Source organism: Triturus cristatus, chromosome 12, assembly GCF_964204655.1.
Source record: "Triturus cristatus chromosome 12, aTriCri1.1, whole genome shotgun sequence".
NCBI lineage: Eukaryota > Metazoa > Chordata > Amphibia > Caudata > Salamandridae > Triturus > Triturus cristatus.
The window spans coordinates 741901738-741925079 of NC_140595.1; the positions used below are offsets into that span (position 1 = coordinate 741901738).

At 46.1% G+C, this 23342-nt stretch overlaps 1 protein-coding gene across 1 annotated transcript in view; it reads right to left on the minus strand.

Moving 5' to 3' along the window:
• Positions 1 to 23342, minus strand: part of LOC146782648 (hydroperoxide isomerase ALOXE3-like) — a 287130-nt gene that overhangs the window by 132948 nt on the left and 130840 nt on the right. The window contains exons 5-8 of the mRNA XM_085638987.1: positions 22395 to 22498; positions 22112 to 22284; positions 21633 to 21776; positions 19879 to 20082 (exon numbers count right to left, since the gene is read on the minus strand). Coding sequence (XP_085495113.1) covers positions 19879 to 20082; positions 21633 to 21776; positions 22112 to 22284; positions 22395 to 22498 — 625 coding nt within the window. The remainder of the gene's footprint in view (positions 1 to 19878; positions 20083 to 21632; positions 21777 to 22111; positions 22285 to 22394; positions 22499 to 23342) is intronic.

A 23342-nucleotide genomic window follows, 5' to 3' on the forward strand; every position in this document is an offset into this window, starting at 1 on the left:
AGTTTTCGGCGGTCTTGGGGGCGGATTCAATGGTGAAGGATCGTCGACAGTGTCTGCAGGAGAACTGTCCTTGTGTGGTGTTCTGTGTGGCTCTTTGGCAGCTGTTGAGTCTTCCGGGGTTAAGTGCGTGGATGGCAGCGGAGATGTATTGGCAGGGTTCCAGAGATCCAGGGTTCCTGGCGCTGGCCGCGGTCGGGTCATGGACGTGTGCAGACGGGCTTGCCTTAGGCGTGCCTTCGGCGCGCCAGTGGCGCAACCGCGCAACAGCCGCCATAAGTAGGGGAGGGGGCAGGACTGGAGGTGGGAGTGGGGACTTTGTCAGAGGGAGTGGCCGTAGGGGCAGCAGCGGTGGGAACAGGAGAGCGAGTGGTGGTGATAGAATAAAATAAATAAATAAAATACCCAAGGAGAATGGGTAAAACCAGGTGCCCAGAAAAGCAGCAAGATTCAGACCTGGGGCCAAGGGAGACACCAGGCGGATTGCCTTATCGTCTGCGGCGGGCTGCCAGCACGAACCCGGTAAGGGAGGGCTTAACAACTGAAGATGCGGCAATGAGCAGGAACTGCTGGGGAGAGTGCTGTCCTTGACCGGAAGCCTAGGATTCATCCCTCGACTTGTGGGTTGAGGGGTGTGTAGACGTAAAGGGGGTGACGATGACTTGGGTGCTCAAGGGTAGGTAGAGGTAAGAAGAGGTTGAGGGTGAATTGAGGGTTCAGGGGTCAGTAGAGGTAGAGGTAAGCAGAGGTGAAGTGAAGGTGAATTGAGGGCTCTGGGCGGGTAGAGGTAAGGGGAGGTGAGGTGAGGGTGACGAGGGTTCAGGGATAGGAAGAGGTATTATAAGTATATGTGTATCATATGTTATGGTACGGCCTGTTGTATTTTATGGTACCGTATCTTTTTGTATGTTATGGTTTGTTATTGTATAATATGGCATGTCATGCTCGGTTACTGAATAGTTTGGTATGGTATGGTGTGTTATATCACGGCCTGTTTATCTATAGTAAATTATGGTGTGAGTATGGTATGTTAGTGAGGTGTACAAACTATGAACTGCTAACAGCACACAACAAACATTTGCAAAGCCAATAGGTCTCGCCTTTGGGACTTATTTGCTTTGTCAAGGGTTTTTAGCTATGCTGTACAGCATTCCTAATACTGTGCAGCATGGTCAAGTTGGAAAAAAACCATCTTTCCTTTTGCTAGCACCCTGTTTGTGTGAGCCTACAAAAAAAATATGCACACTCACACTTACACACACAGGAGAAGAAATAAAAAGGCATAGGGACACACAGCTAGACATGTGCACATATAATACTGGCTAGAAAACCTCTAACCCACACATTATTGTTTTTACTGTATAATTATAATCATAAGTAAAACGTCCTTGTAGCTGTTCAGACCTAACAGTCCGTTTTCTCTCTGATCAGTGACTAGTGCATCCAACAAATAACTCCGAACATTTCTGTCTCCAGCTTTATCTAGATGGGTTTGTTTTACGAATGTGCGACGTGTTAATGTGACATTTTGTGTGTTTTGCTGGGCTTTGGTAGGATATAGAAGACACATTGTTGAATGCCGTCCAATCCATTAAACAACATCCTGCATCTTAATTTGTATGCGTTTCTTTATTTTCCAATGGATATACAACTCTCTGAGTTGAGGGGTGTGTGGGCTTGGACGTGCTCAGCAGAAACAGCCCCAGAAAGGGAAGGGCAAAGATGGAGAAGGTGACCTGGCAGAGATGACCAGACACAGGGAGAAAGAAGATAACCAGTATCAAGCAGGAGGGGATTGGCAGACACAAAGAAAAGGCGATCTCGGAAAGCCTCTGACATTTGATCTTGGGCTTTGACTGCATAGAAAATGTAACAAGATAAGAGCACAAGACGAGCAGGAAACAAGGACAAGTGTAACACTAACTGTTAATTTAAATTTGATTTGAAAAGGAAATTGGGTTTTCTAAAACACAATCTTGTCATAATCTTCTATTTCTGTTGAACATTGTGGACTGTATGCAGCCGAAAGACACTGTTTGCACAAATCTGTTAAGGTACTGTTGTGTATGTTTAGGCAGAAAAGATATACATATCAATTGTGTGAAACCCGTAAGATACACAAAACATGAGCTGGTGTGTAAACAAATTGGCTGAGGCATGACAATTTGATTTTTTTGTGCAAATAGGAGAAGGGAAAGTTGTTGCACAACAAAAACATTTGCCTCCTGCCTCAGCTCCATATATTTTCGCTTCTGTGGAAGAGGGCCGCTAAAAACAATTCAGGCAATTGAACTGAAAATATTGTTGCAGCGAATATTTAGTTTTTCTCTGCCTAGTAAGCCAGGGCAAGGAGGTGCACACACAGTCACTGACAACAAATAAGCTGTTTTCAGAAGGCTGTAATTGTGCTGAAATGCTCGGGGCTATAATGAATGGTCCTGGCCCTGCGTTTGATCACGGGCAGTCGTTTGTTCATCCTGCCAATCTTGTTGTCAAACTTCCTCTGTTTTAAGCAATCCGCCCCTGCCAACGCTGGCAGACGGCTGCGAGATGAAAGAGAAACAACCCAAGCATGAGCAGCAGAACCCAAAGAGAGTGTTTCATCAAGATTGAGGAAGGCGACAAGATTTACTGGCCTGTTTTCAATCATACTTAAAATTGAAAGGCAGGTGGAGCAGCAGTGCAAAGGGAGAACCATGCCGAAAGAAATAAAAAAAATAGTGCACAGGAACATGCCTAAATGCACACAAGTGGAAGAGTACAAGCACTGGGGCACTGCTCCGTGGGAGTGAACTACCGACGAAAAGGAGGGACAAATAGGAAACATTAACCACTTCGCAGAAGGAGGAAAAATTATACAAATAAAGTTTCACATATCTGATAGAGACTTCTAGCTGCAGATTACTTACCTTAGAATAATCCCCAAGCATCAGAATGGATCTGGAATATTTTCAAGCGGTACCACTGTGTGCTGGTAGGTGGCATCATTCGTCTCTGCATGGCATCATCAGAGTCATCTCCGATGGAAATGAAGTGTGTGGTACCAATGTAGGCGCCACCTCAACAAGCTGACGTCAATTCTTTCCTTTCTGCGATAGATAGCGCTGATCCCGTCTGAGCTACACTTTAGTCACTTTTTGACTTGCTTGTTTGGACGTTTTGTCTATTTATTTTTAGATGTTTTTTCTTGTGTGAAGGTATGTCTCCCAAGAAACTGGCTGGTTTCAAACCATTTGGGGCTTGTCACAGGTAAATGTCAGTGACAGATCCCCACTTAGTGCAATTGGAGCAGGAACATGACTCCATGGCCTGAGAGGACAGCCAAGCTATGCACCCCAACGCACTAAGGGAGCTGTCCCTCTAGTTCCTCGCCACCCAACGACGGTTGACTCCACAACGCTCAAAGTCCCATTTGTGCAGAAAGTCCTGGGACCGCACTTGGAACCTGTCCTGACATTCATTGTTGCATTCCAAGTCATCAAGGTAGTCAGGTAAGTCCCGCAAGCATAAAAAGTCAAAGAAATCTTTGACTTCGCTGTGCCCGTCGAAGTCTTTGGACGAGACCCAGGAGCATCAGCACTCCAGGCCTCGCCAGTCACTGGAACTTGAACCCGGGTCCGCTCTGTGGTTCCCTGATTTTCCTAGAGCCAGAGTGACCCCCGCCCAACTCAAAGAGTTTTATGAGGCCATACACCTCATATTTGGGCGGCCGGGCCCCTCTGGAGTCCCTTCGGGCCCCATGGGTTTGGGACTGGGGCCTACTGGATCCACAGCAGCAAGGTCCCCCTTAGCACCAGTCAGGCATGAAGAATCCCTTTCTGGATCTGGAGTGCAGCTATCAGCGAGTTTGATACTTTCCTCGATGCCCACTTCAGTGCAGACACCCCTAGGCGGCACCAACCTATCATTATCCCCGATTTCAACACGGAGTGACGTCGTCCGACGCTGACTCTGGAGCCAACTGGATCCATCGTTCCTGCAGCAGAGCCAGTGCCTTATTTATTTGAAAGATCTGGAGAGGGGGACGAATGGGAGGGGTCTATGGACTCTTATGGTTACCAGCTCCCTGAAGAAGAACAGAAACAGGACAACTGGTATGAGGAACTGGTGGTGGCCAGTTAGTTAGACACCTCACTCGACACTGGCCTGGTTTCTCCTCCAACCGTGGCTAAGAAGGAGGGTGCCCCTTTTGCGATGGTGGTGCATAGGGCGGCTGAGGTCTTGGACCTCCAGTTTCCCACGTGGCCATCAAGACAAACATCTTTATGGAGGTGTTGAAGCCGGGAGTTTCCCCTTCAATGAAGCCTTTACAGATGCCCACTCAGGGCCTGCTCCAAGCCCTGCACAGGGGCTCCTGTGCATTGGATGATTTACACATTCCTGGTGATCCCAGTTTCTTCACCCAGCACTCTACCCCAGAGAGCCTAGTGGTCCAAGCCTCCATGTCCAGGAGTAAATCCAGGGCATTCCCTAGCACTCCTCCTGATAGGGGATCTAATAGGGTGGACAACTTTGGTAAAAACAAATTTTCTTCTGCCAGTCTGGCACTGCAGTCGGTGAACACTGCATGCCTCTTGAGCTGTTATTCCCATGTGATATGGGACTCCACTGCACAAGTACTGTCCATGGTCTTGTAGGAGGTCCAAGCCATACTCACCCAGGCTATAGCTGATGGATGAAAGGCAGCAAAGTTCATCATACAGTGTGGACTCAACACAACCGACTCACTGTGCAGAGCGATTTCTTCATCAGAGGCCTTGTGGTGCCATGTCTGGATGAAAACAACTGTTTTTCATGGAATGTTCAGTCTTCGCTTATGATCATGCCCTTTGGCGGCTCTTGCCTCTTTGGAGAGTCAGTGCTGGAGCTCCTTAAGGACAGTAGAGATTTGGCCAGGACTTTGGGCTTTTCTACGGCCACTCTCCAACCCCAATATGCCTTCTGCCACTTTTGTGGGCACTGAAGGGGTCTCCAACAATGCCCATGCCTTCCTAGCCACCGTGGCCAACAGGCTTCCTAGTCTTTTAGTGGCCGAAGGTGCATGTCCCACAGACAAAGTGGCATAGGTAGCAATCAGTTGAGTCAGTCCACCACCCCCAGCAGCCGTTGCCTCCAAACCTCTTTAGTTTGCCCCCGAACATCATGAGCATCCAGTGGGAGGCAGGATGCACCATCACCTGCCCCACTGGTGGTAAGTGGCATCAGACCGCTGAGTTTCTCCAGATTGTCCTAAGGGGCTACCCCCTTCCCTTTGTGGCTGCCCCACCACCCTTGCCACCTACTTACGCTCGGCTGATGTAGGACCATCTCTCAATGCTTTGTCAAGAACTGCAGGGTCTCTTGGCCAAGGGAGCCATAGGAGAGTTGCGTGCATCAGATGTAGGTCATGGTGGTTATTCCCGATACTTTCAGTGGCCAAAGAATAATGGAGGACTTCATCCTATCTGTGCCTTCTCAACCTCTTCTTGAAGAACAAGAAATTCAAAATGCTCACCCACCCCTAACTTCTCTCTGCCCTTGACCCGGTAGAATGGATGGTAGCATTGATCTTCCAGGATGCATATTTCCACATCCATGGCCTGCCTGCCCACATACGTTACCAGCAATTCATGGAAGGCGAAGAGTACTTTCAATTTGTTGTGCTCCCTTTTGGCCTTTCCGGCGCACCTCGGGTGTTCACAAAAGCAATGGCAGTGGTTTCAGCGCATCTGCTAAAGCTCCCTTACCCAACCGGAGCTCACTGTAGTGACAAATGAGTCAGTCCTAGGCTGGGGTGACTACCTGGGAGAGGTGGAGATCAGAGGCCTATAGTCTCCATCGGAGTCTGAGTTCAACATCCACCAGTTGGAGTTCTGGGTGATTTGCTTGGCACTGAAAGCCTTTCTTCCTTTGATCAAGGGAGGACTGGTGCAGGTGTTCACGAACAACACCACCGCCATATGGTATTGCAACAAACGGAGTGGGGTCGTGGACCCTTTGCCAAGAGGCTCGTGTCTCTGGACATGGCTTGAACGTCAGGGAATATCCCTGGTGGTTCAACACCTGGTAGGCTCTCTAAATGCCACAGCGGACTAACTCGGCTGCAGATGCCTGTGCCATCTCCATCCGGACATGGTGCAAGGTCTCTTTCAACAGTGGGGAGAGCATTGGTTAGATCCGTTCGCCACTGCTGAGAACACACAATATCCACAGTTTTGCGTGCAGGACATTGCAAGGCGACTCTCGCTCAGCAGCTCTTTTCATCTCGAGAGTTGCTCCGGCCTGCTATACACGTTTCTGCCAATACCACTCATGCACAGATTTCTAAAGAAGATCAGGAATGACCGTGCGTTATTCTTGTGGCTCCAGATTGGGCATTGAGAGTCTGGTATCCCGAGCTGTTGAGCATGTTCATTGGTCCTCCAGTCAGGCTGCTCTTTGAGAGGATCCTCAATTGCAGCAACAGGGGAGAGTTCTGCATCCAAACCTGCCCACCCTCCACCTTCATGCATGAAGATTGAGTGGTGACAGCTTTCAACCTTCCTCCTGAAGTCTGTGATGTTATTCTGGCAGCCAGGAGTTCCTCCACCAAGTTGGTATAAGCCTGCCATTGGGACAAGTTTGTATCATGGTATGATCCCACAACATTGCCCCCCTTGCTGCATCTTCATCAAAAGTTCTTTTGTTTGCATTGTCCTTGGCCGAGCAGGGCTTTGCTCTAGGCACAGAGCCATGTTGGAATTCATGCGGTTGCCAGACCAACCGTCCCTCTTTAAGTCACCTGTTGTGGCTAGTCTCCTTAAGGGCCACCTACTCCTTGCATCATGCCTCAATGGGGCCTCAAACTTGTCCTCATGTGTGCACCATTCGAGGTTCTGCATGATTGTCTGCTGAGGTTTTTGACTATAAAAACTGCCTTTTTAATGACCATAACAACAGCCAGGAGGGTCAGCGAACTGAAAGCTCTCTCTACGTACCCTCCTTATACTACCTTTTATCCTAACAAGCTGGTTCTCTAGACATGTGACTCCTTCCTTCCAAAGGTGACAACCCCTTTCCATGTAGGCCAGATCATCACCCTGCTTACCTTCCTTGCTCCTCCTCATCCCTCCAAAGAGGAGGAGAGACTCCATCTGGATCCAAAAAGAGCACTGTTATTCTACTTTGACCGCACAAATGAATTCCGGGTAAATGATCAACTCTTCATGGGCTATGTGGGAGCAAAACAAGGAAAGGCAGCACTGAAAAGGACCATCTCATGATGGATTGTCTTATGAGTTAAGATCTGCTATGCAATGGCCAAGAAGCAACCCCCTGAGGGCTTGCGGGCTCACTCCACCAGAGCCGAGGCTGCTACCACTGTGTTAGCGCGCGACATCTGAGACCTGGACATTTGTCAGGTAGCAACGTGGGCTTCACTGCACATGTTCACCAAGCACTACTGCCTAGACAGTCAGGTCCATCATGACAGACACTCCGCCTCTTTGGTCCTGCAGGACTTTCTGGTCTAATTAGTTTTGTAGTCCCCTCTCTGGGGAGATATAACTTGGGTATCTATTCTAAGATAAGGAGTCTGCGGCTAGAACTCTCTATCAGATGAGCAAGTGGCTTACCTTCGGTAACGCCTTATCTGGTAGAGACTCTATCTAGCTGCAAATTTCTTAATGACCCACCCATCCTCCCCCTCTGCGAATCAATTATGATTTAAGGAAATCCTTCTTAGGGACCATACCTTCACCACCCTCTGCACCTCCACAGCCACTACCCCCACGCCGGATGCCAGCACCCCTGAAGACCTTAGGTGCATCCTCCACAACGTGTGTGCTCCTTGCACAGACACGCCATAGAGATCTGGGACCTCCTCGACACCCTCTCGCCAGACATCGCCTTCTTCACAGAAACATGGACCAACTCCACCTCCACTCCCAACACCGCTACCTCCATCCCTGATGGATACAAGATCCAGAGGAAGGACCGCCTCACACACAAGAGCTCCCTCCGACTCTCCACCTCCAGCACGAGCGACAATCTGCCCACCACTGTACACCTCCACTTCCAGATCCAGCCCAGCCCCAGAACAATCCTGCGAGGCACCCTCGCCTACAGACCTCCCAGACCTCGAACTGTGTTTACCACTACCATCGCCGACCTCATCGCATCCCACACCATCGCCTCCATAGACTACATGCTCATCTGAGACCTCAACTTCCACCTCCACAACCTCAGCGACCCAACTCCGCCACCCTCCTGGACAACCTCACCAACCTCATCACCACACCCACCCACAAGGCAGTACACACTCTCGACCCCATCGCAGGAGGTAACAACATCTACTTCAGCCACACCCCCCCCAGATGGACCACCACTGCGTACACTTCCACGTCAACAAACCCACTGCCCCCAAACCTGTACCCCGCCCACTTCAAAGAAACTTGAGCAAGGTCACTGAGGAGCAGCTCAACTCCACCCTGAACGGCAATTCTTCCTCCACCTCGACCGACGCCAAACTCGCAGCCACAGAACTCCACAGATGGATCACCAACTGCGCAGGCGAGCTCGCACCCCTACGTAATCCCGACAGACAGCGCCTCAGGTTGGCCACCTGGTTTACCGCCGACCTCCAAAAATCCAGACAGACCTGCAGACGTTGCGAGAAGAACTGGATAAACAGGAAATCCTCAGAAGACCGCACCAACTACAAGAACGCCATGACAGAATACCACCAATGCATCAGATCCACCAAAATGACCTTCATCCAGAACAAGATCCTCACCAACTCTAGCAACTCTAAGGAACTCTTCAGCATCATCCAGGAATTCACCAAACCCCCCAGCAAAACCACAGACATCACTCGCTGCCAGGACCTCTGCAACAAGCTCGGCTCCTACTCCCATCTGATAATCAAGGCCCTCTACGACAAGAACAGACTCCAGATACCACCCTTCTCTCCAGCGACGACAGCCAGCCCACCATCACCGCCTGGACCCCAGCCACCACCGACCATACCACCACGACCATGAAGAGCACCCACTCAGGAGTACCCACGGACCCCTGCCCGCTGCACATCTTTCACACAGCTGCCGCCGCCATAGCACCTGCGCTACGACGCACCATCAATGCCTCCCTAAAACTTGGCACTTTCCCCGACGGCTGGCAACTCGCAGAAGTTAAGCCTCTCCTCAAGAAACACTCTGCAGACACAATAGACCTGAAGAACTACAGACCCATCTCTCTCCTTCTCTTCACAGCCAAAGTCACCAGGAAGATCGTCTACGCCCAGCTGACATACTTCATTGAAGAGAACGCCATCCTCGACTCCTCCCAGTCCAGAGTCCGCAGTAACCAGAGCACCAAGACCGCCCTCCTTGCCGCCACAGACGACATCCACACGCTCCTCAACCAAGCCCACACGGCAGCCCTCATCCTACTGGACTTCCCCGCAGCCTTTGACACGATCTCCCACCGCACTCTCGCAGTCAGACTCCATGACGCCGGCATACAGGGAACCGCCCTCAACTGACTCTGCTCCTTCCTCACCAGCAGAACACAAAGGATCAGACTCCCACCTTTCCTCTCCGAACCAATAAATATCAACTGCGGAGTAGCCCAAGGATCACAGCTCAGTCCCACACTCTTCATCATCTACATGGCCCCCCTAGTCACCATCGTCAGATAGCATGGACTCAGCATAGTATCCTACGCCGACAACTCCCAGCTCATCCTCTCCCTCACGAAGCACCCCAAACCCACCAGACTCAGCTTCCAAGAAGGAATGAAAGACGTCGCAGCTTGGATGAGCAGCAGCTGTCTGAAACTCAACTCGGAGAAGATAGAAGTCTTCGTCTTTGGACCCACCCCCTCAGCTTGGGACAACTCCTGGTGGCCCACCTCCCCCGGCAACCCGCCCACTCCCGCGGACCACGCCTGGAACCTCAGCATCATACTCGACTCCTCCCTCACCATGACCCCACAGATCAATGCGTCGCCTCCACCAGCTTCAACACCCTCCGCATCTTCCGCAAGACTTTCAAGTGGATCCCTCGAATCCAGAAAGACCATCACCCATGCACTCATAACAAGCAGACTGGACTAAGTAAATGCCCTCGAGCTTGAATCAACAAATCCCTGCTACACAAACTCCAGACCATCCATAACACCGCAGCCAGACTCGTCCTTGGCATCCGACGACATGGGCACATAACCCAACACCTGCGAGACCTCCACTGGCTCCCCGTCGAGAAGAGAGTAACCTTCAAGCTACTCACTCATGCCTACAAATCCCTCCACAACACCGGACCCAAATACCTCAACGAAAGAGTCTCCTTCCATGTACCCAAAAGGAACCTCTGCTACGCCGACCTCGCCCTAGCAGAAACCCGGCGCATCCGCAGAACCAGAGAGGGTGGAAGAGCCTTCTCCCACATCAAAGCCAAAGCCTGGAACGAGCTCCCAGTCAACATCAGATGCTCCCATACTCTGCACACCTTCAGGAAGAGCCTCAAGACCTGGCTTTTCGGCTGAATCGGAGCTGCCCCCCCCCCCTCCTCAGCACCTTGAGACGCTCACGGGTGAGTAGCGCACTTTAAACTCCCTGATTGATTGATTAGTTTGTCACACCAGTGGTCAGTGCTCATCGTGGCTCCGCGCTCCTGACGAGGAAAGTCGTGAAAAGTAACTGACGTCAGCATACCAAGGTGCCGCCTATATAGGTACCGTGCACATCACTTAACGGTGCGAATGACGCCATGTGGAGCCGAACGACACCACCTATCTGTGTGTAGAAGTACTGCTCGAAAATCTTCCACATCCAGTCTGACACCTGGGGATTCTTCTTTTTGATTTCAATAAATGTTATTGGCTTTTACAAAAGCGATACAAAGAAAACAAGGCAAGACAAAGAAACAAAATTGCAATAAAACTCTTGTCGTTAGTCAGAATGGATAGAAGGTAATCATTCTGATAATGCTATTTGGCACTGGTTCTTACAAACTATACAGTTGAGACGGCAGAAATAACATACCAAAACAGATGGGTGTACACATGTTGAACTGCCTAATGTCATCTGGTTACCATCAAGTGATTGGATAGGTCAAGGTAGTGTCAAAGGTGATCAGTAGTGCCAATTGTGACAGTATAGAAGATAGTATATAACACCTCTAGCATATATCTTCTATCCTCCTATGGCCATATAAGGAAAATAAACAACAATAAATAAATAGATAGATAAATAAATAAATAAAGTAAAAGAACCACCTTGGGGTCAAGGGGTACTCATACTGACTGTATATAGTCCGTAACTCATTATCCTAACAGCGGTTTGATAGGTTGGATGTAGCTCAATCTTTGTTGGGAAGCTTGTAAGCTCATTTGAGCCGGACAGCAATATGGATTTCAAGGGGGTTTAAAAGCCATAGAAGTGGAATCAAGAGATTTCCACATTTTCCTGTGCTTAGGTTTCCATGGGGAGATTTGTAGGGCAATATTATCCGCGCCTCTCATGAAGATTAGCCATTCTTGCCATTTTTTGAATGAAATTTTAACAAAACTTTTCCAATTACATCAGACTATTTTACATGTCAGAGTCAGCATTAAGTCAATCAGAAAGCGGTCATCATCCCCTTTTAGTTCCTGGAAACCAAATAAGATGTACGATATCTCTTTAACTGAGGAGATGTTGAATGTCTGGTTGATGGGTTCGAAGACCGTGTTCCAAACGTTTTGTAACAGCGGACAAAGGAGCAGTATGTGTTTTAAATCACCTGATTGAGAGTTGCAATTCCAACATTGTGGAGACTGGGCTAGCTTAAGCTTATATAGTCTGTCTGGATTCCAATAGTTCCTGTTTATGATCATGTACTTTGTCTGGGAAAGTATGGGGGATATTTTGTGTTTGAAAGCATCACATGGACTAGTTCCCAATTTAGCTTAATTGCCAAACTGTTCGGTTCAGATTCCAATTTTTCCTCATTAATCATATGGGCCTTGCTGGGCTCAGGGAGTAAGGACTTGTAGATTCTTGAGACCATGTGACCGGTGTTAAACAATTGGGTCAATTTGTCAGGGAGTGAGGGGGGAGCAGGGTTAGTAGCCAGTTTGGACACCTGTACAGGAAGTTATAATAGTCTATATCAGTTAATCCTCTCTCTCTTTTGAGGAAAGAGAATGGAATGGGCGAAGTATTCTCATGAAGGTCCTTGAAAAAATTGATGCCTTTTTGAGACCAGTCTCTCCAGTATAATGGTTTTCTGTCTATTTAGGTCTCGGCTGAGCTAGCGCTTGCGCTGCTCTGTGCGAGACATTTTGTAAGTGGGATTTTCAAAGTGCTACCCACAGTCTTTTGGCTGGCCTAAAGCTTGAGTGCATGATCACATGCACGTGCACAGCTGGCATCTAATGGCTCCCCATCTCCCACTCCCCCCTCCCTTCTCCATAGCTTTGGCTCCAGCCGCCAACTGCCTTTCTTATCTACGAGCCGTCATGGCTCATTAAGTGCTTTCGCGCGCCAATGCTTGTTTTAAGAATGCAGCAATACTCCTAAAATACAGCAGAGGGCGCCATTGTTATTTCTTTTAATAGGTCTCACCTTTTGTTGGTTAGCCTGGCCGCACCCGCCCACTTCCGCCCTGCTTGCACTTCCTGATGAACACATGTAAAAGCATTCACGTCCAGGAATACAAAATGCTGCGTGTGCATTTCCCTGCCATAAGCGCGTGTGCGGTGCATTTGGATTCCCCTTAGTGCCAGCCCCTGCTCGTTTCATTAAAAACCAACGCTGGACGTCTTGCGGCTTGCACTTTTCTTTAACAAATCTGCTTCAAGACAGATTTCATTGCCATTGGAAGTTCGCTAATCCTGCCGGTGGGCTGCCAGCTGAATGTGCAGGCAGCCGTAAGTGCACGGCGCAACAGTTCTGAGAGCGCACTCGGCCCCCAGTACAGAACTACACATGACCACGCCATCTGTGAGTGCCTCTGACAGTCTGCACTGCCCTTAGTGAACACGGGCTGGCAGTGCCGAGAGCCCTCGCAGTGCAAACACACAGTGCAGTACTACAGAAGATGACACGCACATTCATTCGGCGTAAACCGGCCTAAGAGTGCGCATCTCACAAGGGCAGCTGCAAAAACGCACACACGCCTCTGTGTACAGCTGCCTGCATTACACATATCCTTTACTTGACAAAACGTGACAGTGTACCCAAGTCCTGCGTGTACAGCAGAGCTGTCAGTACGCAACATCGGTACAACACAGCAGAAAACTTAAGAGTGCAACCACATCACTGAGCATACAAAGGAGCCTGGGAGTTCACGCAGCCCTAGTGTGCAAGAGAATGCCTGACAATGCATGTCACATTAAGTGTGCAACTCTCTACACGCAACAATCCGAACTCCCAGTGAACGCTCGCTCACAGCCCTAGTAAGCTGCATATAAAGCAGAGTTTACAGTGCTACTACTCCCATTGTTCCAGGCCTTCCAGACTTTTGTACACAGTAACATAGGCTATCCTCCTTTTTGGGGAAGGCCATCATCGCATCTATGTTGTTGTGGTAGCATTTATTTTACACGCTTACATTGTGTGTTGTTTGAAACTTTTTAAACTTATTGTTTTGCTTTAAAATCAAAGAGCGCTCAGGAAACAGAATGCTTTAACAGAAACAAAAAGGTAATATAAAAACATTGCTTCAATGTGCGTAATATTGAGTAGAAGCGTTCCTTTGCTTATGCAATTTTTATATTTCCAGCCGAAATACATTACTCACTTTTAATAATTTTGTTTCCTGAAGCATTTGTTCGTACTCATTTTATATTGGAAATGTTGCGGATTTCTCGCAAAACTTTCTGCTTTATAGTCTCTTTAAAAAAAATAACATTAGTAGACCAAAAAAAAACGTACACAACTAACTGGTGGTTTTTAAAATTCACAAGTCAAAATTAGTATTTCGTTTTTCAATTAGCGTGTAAACACCTTACATTTAGAGGCTTTTCTATTTTAATAGTTTCGAAAATATAGTACATCTTTTTTGGGTTCTTTCTTCCACCGACCCCAATATTAAATAGTTTTCTGTTAACAAATAAAAATACTAGGAACACATTACATTATTATTATATATTCTTTAACAAAACACAACCCCTTTTGTTGTTACATTTGGTGTAGATGGGTGGACCATAAGATTCCAGTAAGTCCTATGTCTGTAAGCTGTTTTGGGGTTTATTCTCACCTTACTTTAATGTAAATTGTTCGCACCTCTTCGGCATTTTCTAGTGAGTGCTTCAGGATGGAGACAGCCCTCTTCAGAGGAGACGGAACAATCAAAGGGTGTGTCTGGGTAGGCTGCTTTGGCTTATGGTTCACTAATTACTTCAATTTCACTGGGAAATGTGAAAAGGAATATCGCAGCCTCGATAGTCTTAACTTATGTTAACTCCATATGTTTCACATTGTAAACTCTTGTTTGACATTCAGAAGCATCTACATTACTTTTAGCGAACTCCCTTTAGCTGGCAGCACATAGCACCTTTTGCCTACTCTTAAAAAAAAAAAAAAGTGTGCTTCACGAATTATATGTATTTTATGGATGCTGCTGCACCCCACATGCCATTATAATCATTCCAACTGGTGGAGTTAACTTTTCTAAACTATGCGCTCCCCTTACAGCCTTTCAGGCACAGTAATGTATCTTTTCTGTTTCATAAACGGCACCGCATTTTACATGTTTACAGCTCGTCTGAGCTTGTTTTAGCAAAAGGAGTATGTAATGACTGCGCAAACGCCAAATAAAAGATAGTCTTTTATTGAATACATCCAGAACCCCGCAGACAGAGTTGGCGTCAAGCAGCGAATGGTAACAGAGCGCAGTCACTGAGTCACCTAAGCATCAACCACGGAGCGCTCGCGACCACCCGCCGACGCAGAACACTGCCCGCGCGTGAACTACCACGCAGGCAGATACTGCAGAGTAGATCTTATGTTCCTGTGCTGGAAGGGCTGGCATGCTGTTATCAGACAGCATTTATTTGCGTTTTAGTAAATTGTATACTTTACTCTCATGTTTTTTAAAGGCTCGTATGCTTATGGCATTTAACTACACATAAAGCAATACTTTCTGTGCCACTGACATTGTCCCAGCCCTTCTATCTTTTCACATGTAATAACATGGTATCTCCTACTTTTGCTGAAGGGCTATTTGATACTCTTTTATTTTAAATGTGTTTGTGAACATGCTTAACTGACAGGTTCGTGGTTTCTACATGTATTAATATTTTAGTACAACATAGCCCAACCATTGGAATATTTATATGAGAAACTGTTTACAGAACTAAATGCGCACTGCTGATAGCTTTACCGCGATTACTTTCACTTTTGCGGCCGCTTTGATGTTTGATTGTGATCGCAATCACTTTCACGGCCGCTTTCCATAGCCAATAGGTCTCGCTTTTGGGACCTTACAAGTATTTAGTTGTCCAACTGTTGCATAGCTAAACACTTATAAGGTCCCAAAGGCGAGACCTATTGGCTATGCCAATGCTTGTTTTATTATGGGACTGTACCAAATCGCCATTATATTTGAAGCACCAATTTTTGTATTGGATAGTGTTTCGAGACAAGCCAGAGCTTTCTTTGTGTTTAGTATGATGTACTTAAAGTGTGCTTACATAGAGACCTGCATAGTCATGATTTCCGGAAGTGGGATATCATTAATCAGATTTAATTTTACGTCTAGCTACTGGGGTCTGTACTCAAGCTTATCCATGAACCATGCAGCTCCCTGTTTGCAGAGGTAGGCCAATTTTTAGTTCTTAAAATTAGGTCGGCCTGCTCCTCCTTTATTCTTTGCAAGTCTGAGTTTTCCTAGGGAAATCCTTGCTTTTTTCCCTTGCCATAAAAACTTACTAATGACTTCATCTATTTTCTTTAGGAAGATATCTGAAAGCATCATAGGTAACATACTGATAGGGTATTTTATTAGCAGCGTTGTCATCATTTTGACCGTTTCTACTCTACCCCATCATGTTAAGAATGTAGGTGACCACCCATCTAATAGATCAGTGATTTTTTTTAATGAATAATAGTTTTGTTTTCCTCTAGGGTAGAAATAAGGTTGCTTGAGAATTCTATACCTAGATACTTAATCGTACCTGTCTGCCACATCAGTCCAGAGTCCTCCAAAACCTCTCTGGTACCACTTAGGTTAAGTAGATTTACTTCCGTCTTGTCTTTGTTGAGGGTGTAGCCCGATACTTCTGTGTAGTTGTGAATAGATTTCATAAGAGCCGGAATGGATGTGGCAGCTTCTTTTGATACCACCAATATATCATCTGCATAGGATGCTACCTTGAACGTAGTTTTGCCGAAATCTATGCCGGGGATATTCTGATTTGCTCTTAGGTATTGGAGGAAGTGTTCAATAGCTAAGAAAAAAGGAACTGGGGATATTCTAAAGTAAGGAACCTGCAGCTAGGTAAATTCTCTACCTGGTAAAGCATTACCGAAGGTAGGTAACTTGTTCATTAACCCTCTGTGTCTGTTTGTTCATGAAGATGTCAGACAAATATGGAAATTTTTGTACGACTTCAAACTGGAGAAATATGGGTAAAATTAGTGACAGTTCATCTTTTTGCAGTGCTTGCATGTTTATAAACCCTATATTTGTGCTCCTCAACCCCATCAACATATTTTTATGGAAAGAAGTTTTTATAGAAGCAAACATGTTTTCTGCCTTGCTTCCACCATTGCAAAACTATATGTAATATAACTGAGAATTTGGTGAAAAACCATATTACATGATGAAGGTTGCCCTGAAGGACTCCATTTATCAGTTTGCAAGTCAAAACAACTAAATTAACCAGAATTGCCTCACTTTCGTCTTTGTAAAATGATCACTGTGCCAGTCTGTTCAAACGTTTTAGTTGTGCCTCCAATGAGAATGTAGCTGTGCTCGTTTTCTGCCTATAATTGTCGAGGAATTCCAGAAAGAGGTCGAGGTGAGCATAAATTGAGTTCTACTGCCTCCATTTTTTACTTTTATAGAGCTCCACTGCTTCAAAACTTTTTCACAATAAATTATCTTTTCAAAATGAAAGCACACCTCCATTTTGTTTCACAATTAAAAAGATACTCGTTGACTGTGGTTAGACCAAGCTGTGCATTAGCCGAGCTCTAATCCATTCAAATGGTAAACGTGCCTACCCAATACTTTTGGTATCTCGCCGCAGCCACCCAAACTCCCAACCACGTGCACCTCATCCGAACTCTTCCCATCACACTGCGGCCATCACCGTCTCACTGTTACCTGTTACACTCCGGCCTCTGATGCGTGCTTACGCATGGGTGGCCTCCTTTAAATGTGGGTTTTTGGCAAAGCATGATAAAAGCAATCCATAGAATGCTGGCTATGCCTGAGAACGCACAGCCAGCTATTATCTTTTATCGTTTTTTAATGTTTCATGTTATGCTTTCACAAATCCATGAAAAAAACAAGCATTGGCTTAGCCAGTAACTAAGCCCCCAAAACCGCACCTATTAGCTTTGCAAATGCGTGTTTATGTTGGCGGGGGCCTGGTAACCAAAATCAGACCTGTTGGCACTGCCAAAGCTTGTTTTTCTTCAGCAGGCCACCCTTAAGGGCAATTTGATCAGGCTTTTATAGCAAATCAAATTGTGAGGCAAACGTGTGCTGCAAAAAAAAAATTACAAAATTAAAATCTTATGTTGAAAAGAAAAAAAACATTTAATTTAATGTGGATGTGTGGAAAAGGTAAAACATGGACTGAGGGTGCTATGTCAGGTCTTTCTCTCTTACCCCATTACTATGACCTAGATTTGCAAGAACATGCCAGAACTTGAATATGACAGCTACTTTCACACACCGTGGACCTTTGCATGGCCTCTACCATGTAGACATCAAGTTCCCAATCGCCTTTGGAAGAGGAGAGACATGGTCCAACATAGGAGCCTGTAGACACGTTTCGACAATTCCTTCAATCCTCCTGCATCCTCATTTTCTTATATCAGATTGTAGGAGTGTTTCACAGAGGCATGAAATCTCTGACGTGCTGCTTATTGTAAAATATGCACTACTGCCTGCAGCAGTGATCCAGGAGCCATAGGTCGGGATTCTGGGCATTTCCCAGGTCCTAGAGATTGTAGCGGCCACCTACTTCATAAAGGTTGAGATCATACAATTTCCCCACTGACCACAATGACTATGATGCTTGATCTTGGGTCTACGATGAAAAATGGGGACGCTGCCACCGATACGGGATCAGATGCAAACATTCAAGTGTGAGAGTCCAAGATCCAACTTAACTGAGTGGGATAAATCTTACCATGGCACAAATGCCGGGCTGGACGTTCTTCGCCCACATCACCTACGACAAGGTTGTAAATAGCCTCTAATCACTTTAATTGATCGGTGCGCCAAAGCTAAACATTTGCTTGAGATGCATGAGCTGATCAAGAGGGAGATGGTGCAATCCCAATTTAGCAGAGACGCCGCACCAACCCTCCATGACACCGATTGGCCACCAGATTTAAAACCCCTTATGAAAGTGGCTGAGGAGGAACAGTGATAATCCATCAGAAACTACTGATATGCTCCTGCTACAATTCTTTTGCACATTGTACAGTTCAGTTTTCCTATGCCCTGAACATTCATCACCACATTAATGTCCTGTCCACCAGGGTATAATCCATCCATCAATCCCAGGCACAAACTTTCTCTCTTGCACCTTGCTATTAGGATTTCTTCTGGCAGGAAATGGAAATAACTTGTCTAGACTCAGACTTAACATGCCCAATCCTGCTTGGTTTTCAGCTTCCTACTGTCTTTCTGCACACAGATCATTCCTGCCTTCACCAGGAATGAATCTCTGTGTGGAATCAAAGCTGGAGACACCAGATGATGATTTGCACCTGGTGCACCTTGTAACTAGGCAGGTCAGCGTCTCCCAAAGAGAACCTGCGATCGCTCCACCAGACTTGTAATGTGGCCCAGAGCACTGAACTAATCAGCCATGGTGATGTTGAGACAGGACTTTTGTGTCGTTTTCCATGCAGGAGCTCCAAAGGAAGAGACTGTGAAACTACAGAGACTACAAATCTAGGCAGCTATCCTACTCTTGGTGCCCCAGAGCAGTTCAAACTTCTCTGCACTGTCTTCAGATCTTGGAGAACCATGACCAGAAATACCTACATCACTTTCCCTAAGCTACGCACCTAGTCACACCCCAAGAGCCAGCAATGCTAACCCGATCTGAGGTAAGGCTCACCAAAAGTCACGTGGTGGCCACACATTGCGGGTGATTGGAACACAGCTCTGAAATAGTCTGCACCAAGATCTTTCGTTTCAAGCAAATCAGTTTGCTTTCAAGAAAAAAGCTGAAAATTAGCTTCTTCAAAGAGGTCTTTCCTTCCCAGCAAGACATACATTACCAGCCCTTCCCAAGAAAGTGAGTTCCACTGCACCCCTCCCAATTCCTGGACCAAAATATCCACCTAAGATTCTATAGCGCTTTCTGGAGTCATAATAAGAAGGAAGGGGCTGTGTCACGATTGCTTGCATCATACTGCACCAGCAGTACTACAAAGTGACTGTTGGCAGTGAATGGTGATAAATAAAAAAAGTTTGAAATTCGACGGTTCAGCAGCTTCAATTGAGGATTCTGACCACCTAGGAGGGATCTTTTTACCTTGGGGACTTGGAGTAATAGCAGATGGGAATGTCAAAGTGCAACCTGGAAACAGCTCATTTGATTGGAATAAATTCTATTTATTAAACACAACAATCCAAAACCCAGCGCATTTTAGGATTTAACCAGAAGTTTGCAAGAAAGACACTCTTTCGCGACAGAGACCGTCCATCCGATTTATTTACCCTCCCGTACTCCAGTCCTGCCCCTTACCTTGTATACAGGGTGGCAGGAAGGCAGCTGGTGCAGAGTGGAGACCAGGATCACCTCAGCGAGGAGATGCGTGCTCAGGTAGTGTGTGTGTCCCTGTTGAACCAGGAAGTCAGCATTGCGTACCCATATCTTGGCCAGAATCCAGTCCCACTCGGAGTCGCTGGGCAGAAAGATTGGATTTTCTGGCCGTGGGGTTTGACTGATCTGCAGGAGAGGAGAAACGATGAACCACATGCAATATTGGTCAAATAAAGAAGAGGCAATGATTAGAAGTCCAGGTACTTGTCACTGCTACACTGCGCTTGGACATCCAGTTTTTTAGGACACCCACAATGAATCAAAATAGAAATTGTTTACATTGCTCATGTTTTTCCAGAAAATCTGGCATTGGTCAAGAGCTCCTGGACTTACCATGCCTGCCTCAAAAGTGCCATAGAAAGAACACAAGGCAATATACATCCATCTTGGGTGTTAAGATGCCAAGCAGGCTAATTTCATTTAGGAAGAATACTCTTGCAGAACCTGTTCAGGATTGCATGGTTCTGGCTTGTGGGATTCTGGGAAGACAGTAGGAAGGGGTGGGCAAACCCTTCTGGTGTACACAAGCTCTGAGATATGACTGCTTACACGCTTGTTACTTCTCCTTGGGAATTCTTCGCATAACAATTTGCTCCACGTAGTAGGGTGGCCAGATAAGACTAGAGTTTTATTTAACAAACCAGAACAGTACTTGGAATATGTACAACCGACAATGTTGTCTACTCCTGTCAGGAGTCTGCAATCTGGACCTATCATATCACACCTGGCTTCTGCACTCTTGTATGAAAAGCTCAGAGACAATTGTGACAATACTGGAAAGAAACGCTTGTGTATATTTATGAGATAAAAACAGAACCCATCTCTCCGATGCATTGCCTACTAGCGGTGGGAGGGACTTTATTTTCAAAGTACCAACCTGTGTATTTCCGAAATCTGGGAATTTACTAAGTAACAAAACATTTTCTTATTGTCCCTGTTGGGTGGGGTGGCATGTTGTACTCCAAACCTGGCTCATGTTTTCATGCTTTAACCAAGATTTGATGATCTTTTATCATGCAGTGTTTTAAAACAAATAATAAAGACTGATTAGAAGCTTTGCACTGTCTTCTAAGTGGAAGATTACTTCTTGAAATTGGTCTTCTGCAATTATAATTATAGAATGTCTTCAAGTCTATGCCAGTGTGACCTTCAATGAATTTGAGACCTGATTTAGATCTCAGTGGAAGGGTTACTCCATCACAATGACAGATACCGAGTCCGTCGAAATATACATCCAGTAGGATATAATGGGATTCATATTTCAGCGGATGGGATATCCATCCCAGTAGTGATTGAGTAATTCATCCGCTGAGATCTAATCAGGCCCTTAGTCTTTTGTGTTTTTATTCATCCTAAATTGTAATGCTTTTATAACCTGCACAACGCAAATGTTTTTAAGTGAAAGTGAATTATGTGAGTGGTCGTCTTGGTTTGCTTGGATTAAATGAAGTGGACAAGAAACAAAAATCGGATCCCAAAGAGTCGAGAATGGAGAGCCCAGGCATGAAAGCGTCTTGCTCTGGTGATATAAAGCACTTAGACCACCTTCAGTAATTTAGTGTCTCCTATGCTAAAAGACACCAGATGATGAGTGACCTGCAGGCCCTTGGGATTTGTAGTGAGTGAGTACCCAGCACAGCGTGTCCCTTAGGTGAGGCCAGGGGGCTGCTAGTTACCTGGATGGCAATGGGAATGAGATCATCAGCTGGGGTTCTGTAGAGAAGGCACATGGGGCCTGCGATGTACTGCTGGACACCTTGGATCACGTTAGCAGGAAACCCTTCAAGGACCTTGTAATCCGTAATAAAGATGTTGCCTTTCTGCAAAACACAGAAAAAAGTGACAAAGAGGAGAATTTGGCGAGTTGTGTAGCAGTACTCCTCTGTTGAACATGGGGATAATGCAGGTACATCCACCAAATTCTAGACCGCACCAAGCTCTTCCAGTCTTCAGCCCATGGCCACATTGAACAGAGAAAAGTATTTTTGAGGCACAGTAAGAATCACGGCTGTCCCTCTAGAACTGGAGACACTGACGCTCAGCCTGAACATCTGGTTGTAGTCTGACATGAATATCCGTGTCCTAGAAAGACAGGCCGTCAGCTCCATTCTTACCAAAGACCTTTTCACCCATTGCCATATCTAGACATTCCTACCTGCAGCTCATCGTGGAGGCTGGTGTGGTCTCCTAAGGAGTGCTTAACCATCTCATCTGTCACCGGGAAGTTAATTGGAATTGTGGTGCACTTATGGATCTGCAACGGGTTTGCCCCATTAAGGAACTGGTAGCCGAAGAAAGAGTCTTCCTTCCAGTGATGAGCCACATACTCTAAGAGAAGGAGTGAACAACTTAGAGAAACTTGTGAGCAGAATCATCCTTAAAAGAGTGATGAAAGGCAAGATCCAGATCAGCGCTAGAAGGAGTAAGGGCTCTCATACCTGAGACTTCTGTCTTCTTTTTCCAGAAAACCCTCTCAATGTCTTCAAAAGTCTTCCAGGATTCGTGTAGATTTAGCAGGCCCTTCAGCTTCAGCTCCAGGACCCTGAGCATCACAAGAAGAAACAGAACAAGATGACCATCCCGTTCAATTCAGAACACCATCCCTGGTCATTTACGTCATCTTATATTTTATTGTTATGTAGCAATCAACTGAGACCACTAAGTATTATGCACAGCTAAACAACCATCAAGGCTAACTATGTAGTTTTCTGCTGAAACAGTAATAGATCATCTTTACAAAGGAGCTGTTTTATATGTGGGAACAGGTGAGAGAGAGGAGAACCATGTGGTCCGTAAGACACCATGTACACAGAACACAGACTTTTTTTAAAAGTAAGTAAAGTTTATTGTTTAGTGAATTAAAACCATAGCAATTTTACTGCGTATGTCAACTTTGATTAAAAACAGATGATCAAAATCATTTCGTCAACCGAATATATCAGAATATAATATCTCACAGTTATAGAAATCTTCAATTGTCAATTAATGCTCTCTAAAATCCTGTAAAATGACCTACATTTACCATAAAGCACAATATTGTGCAGTTACCGGACTCTTTGCACAACAACTTGTTTTGGCATCCCAGACATACATTATTCAGATATCAGCTATCTGGTTCACAAATCCTAATGTCCAATATTGCGTATTGATTCCCTAAATGGAACCCAGTGCCACTACCTCTGCTACAGTAAGCTTTGTGCATGGTGCTTAAAACCTTCCATTGAATTCCAGAATAAAACGGGAGTCACTGGAGGGATCTCATCATTGAGGTTATGTGACCGCCTCTTTTCTAGGTTGAGCTAAAACTTAGGGCTTGATTTGGATCTTGGCGGATGGGATACTACGTCACAAACGTGACGGATATCCCGTCCGACACATTACAAGTT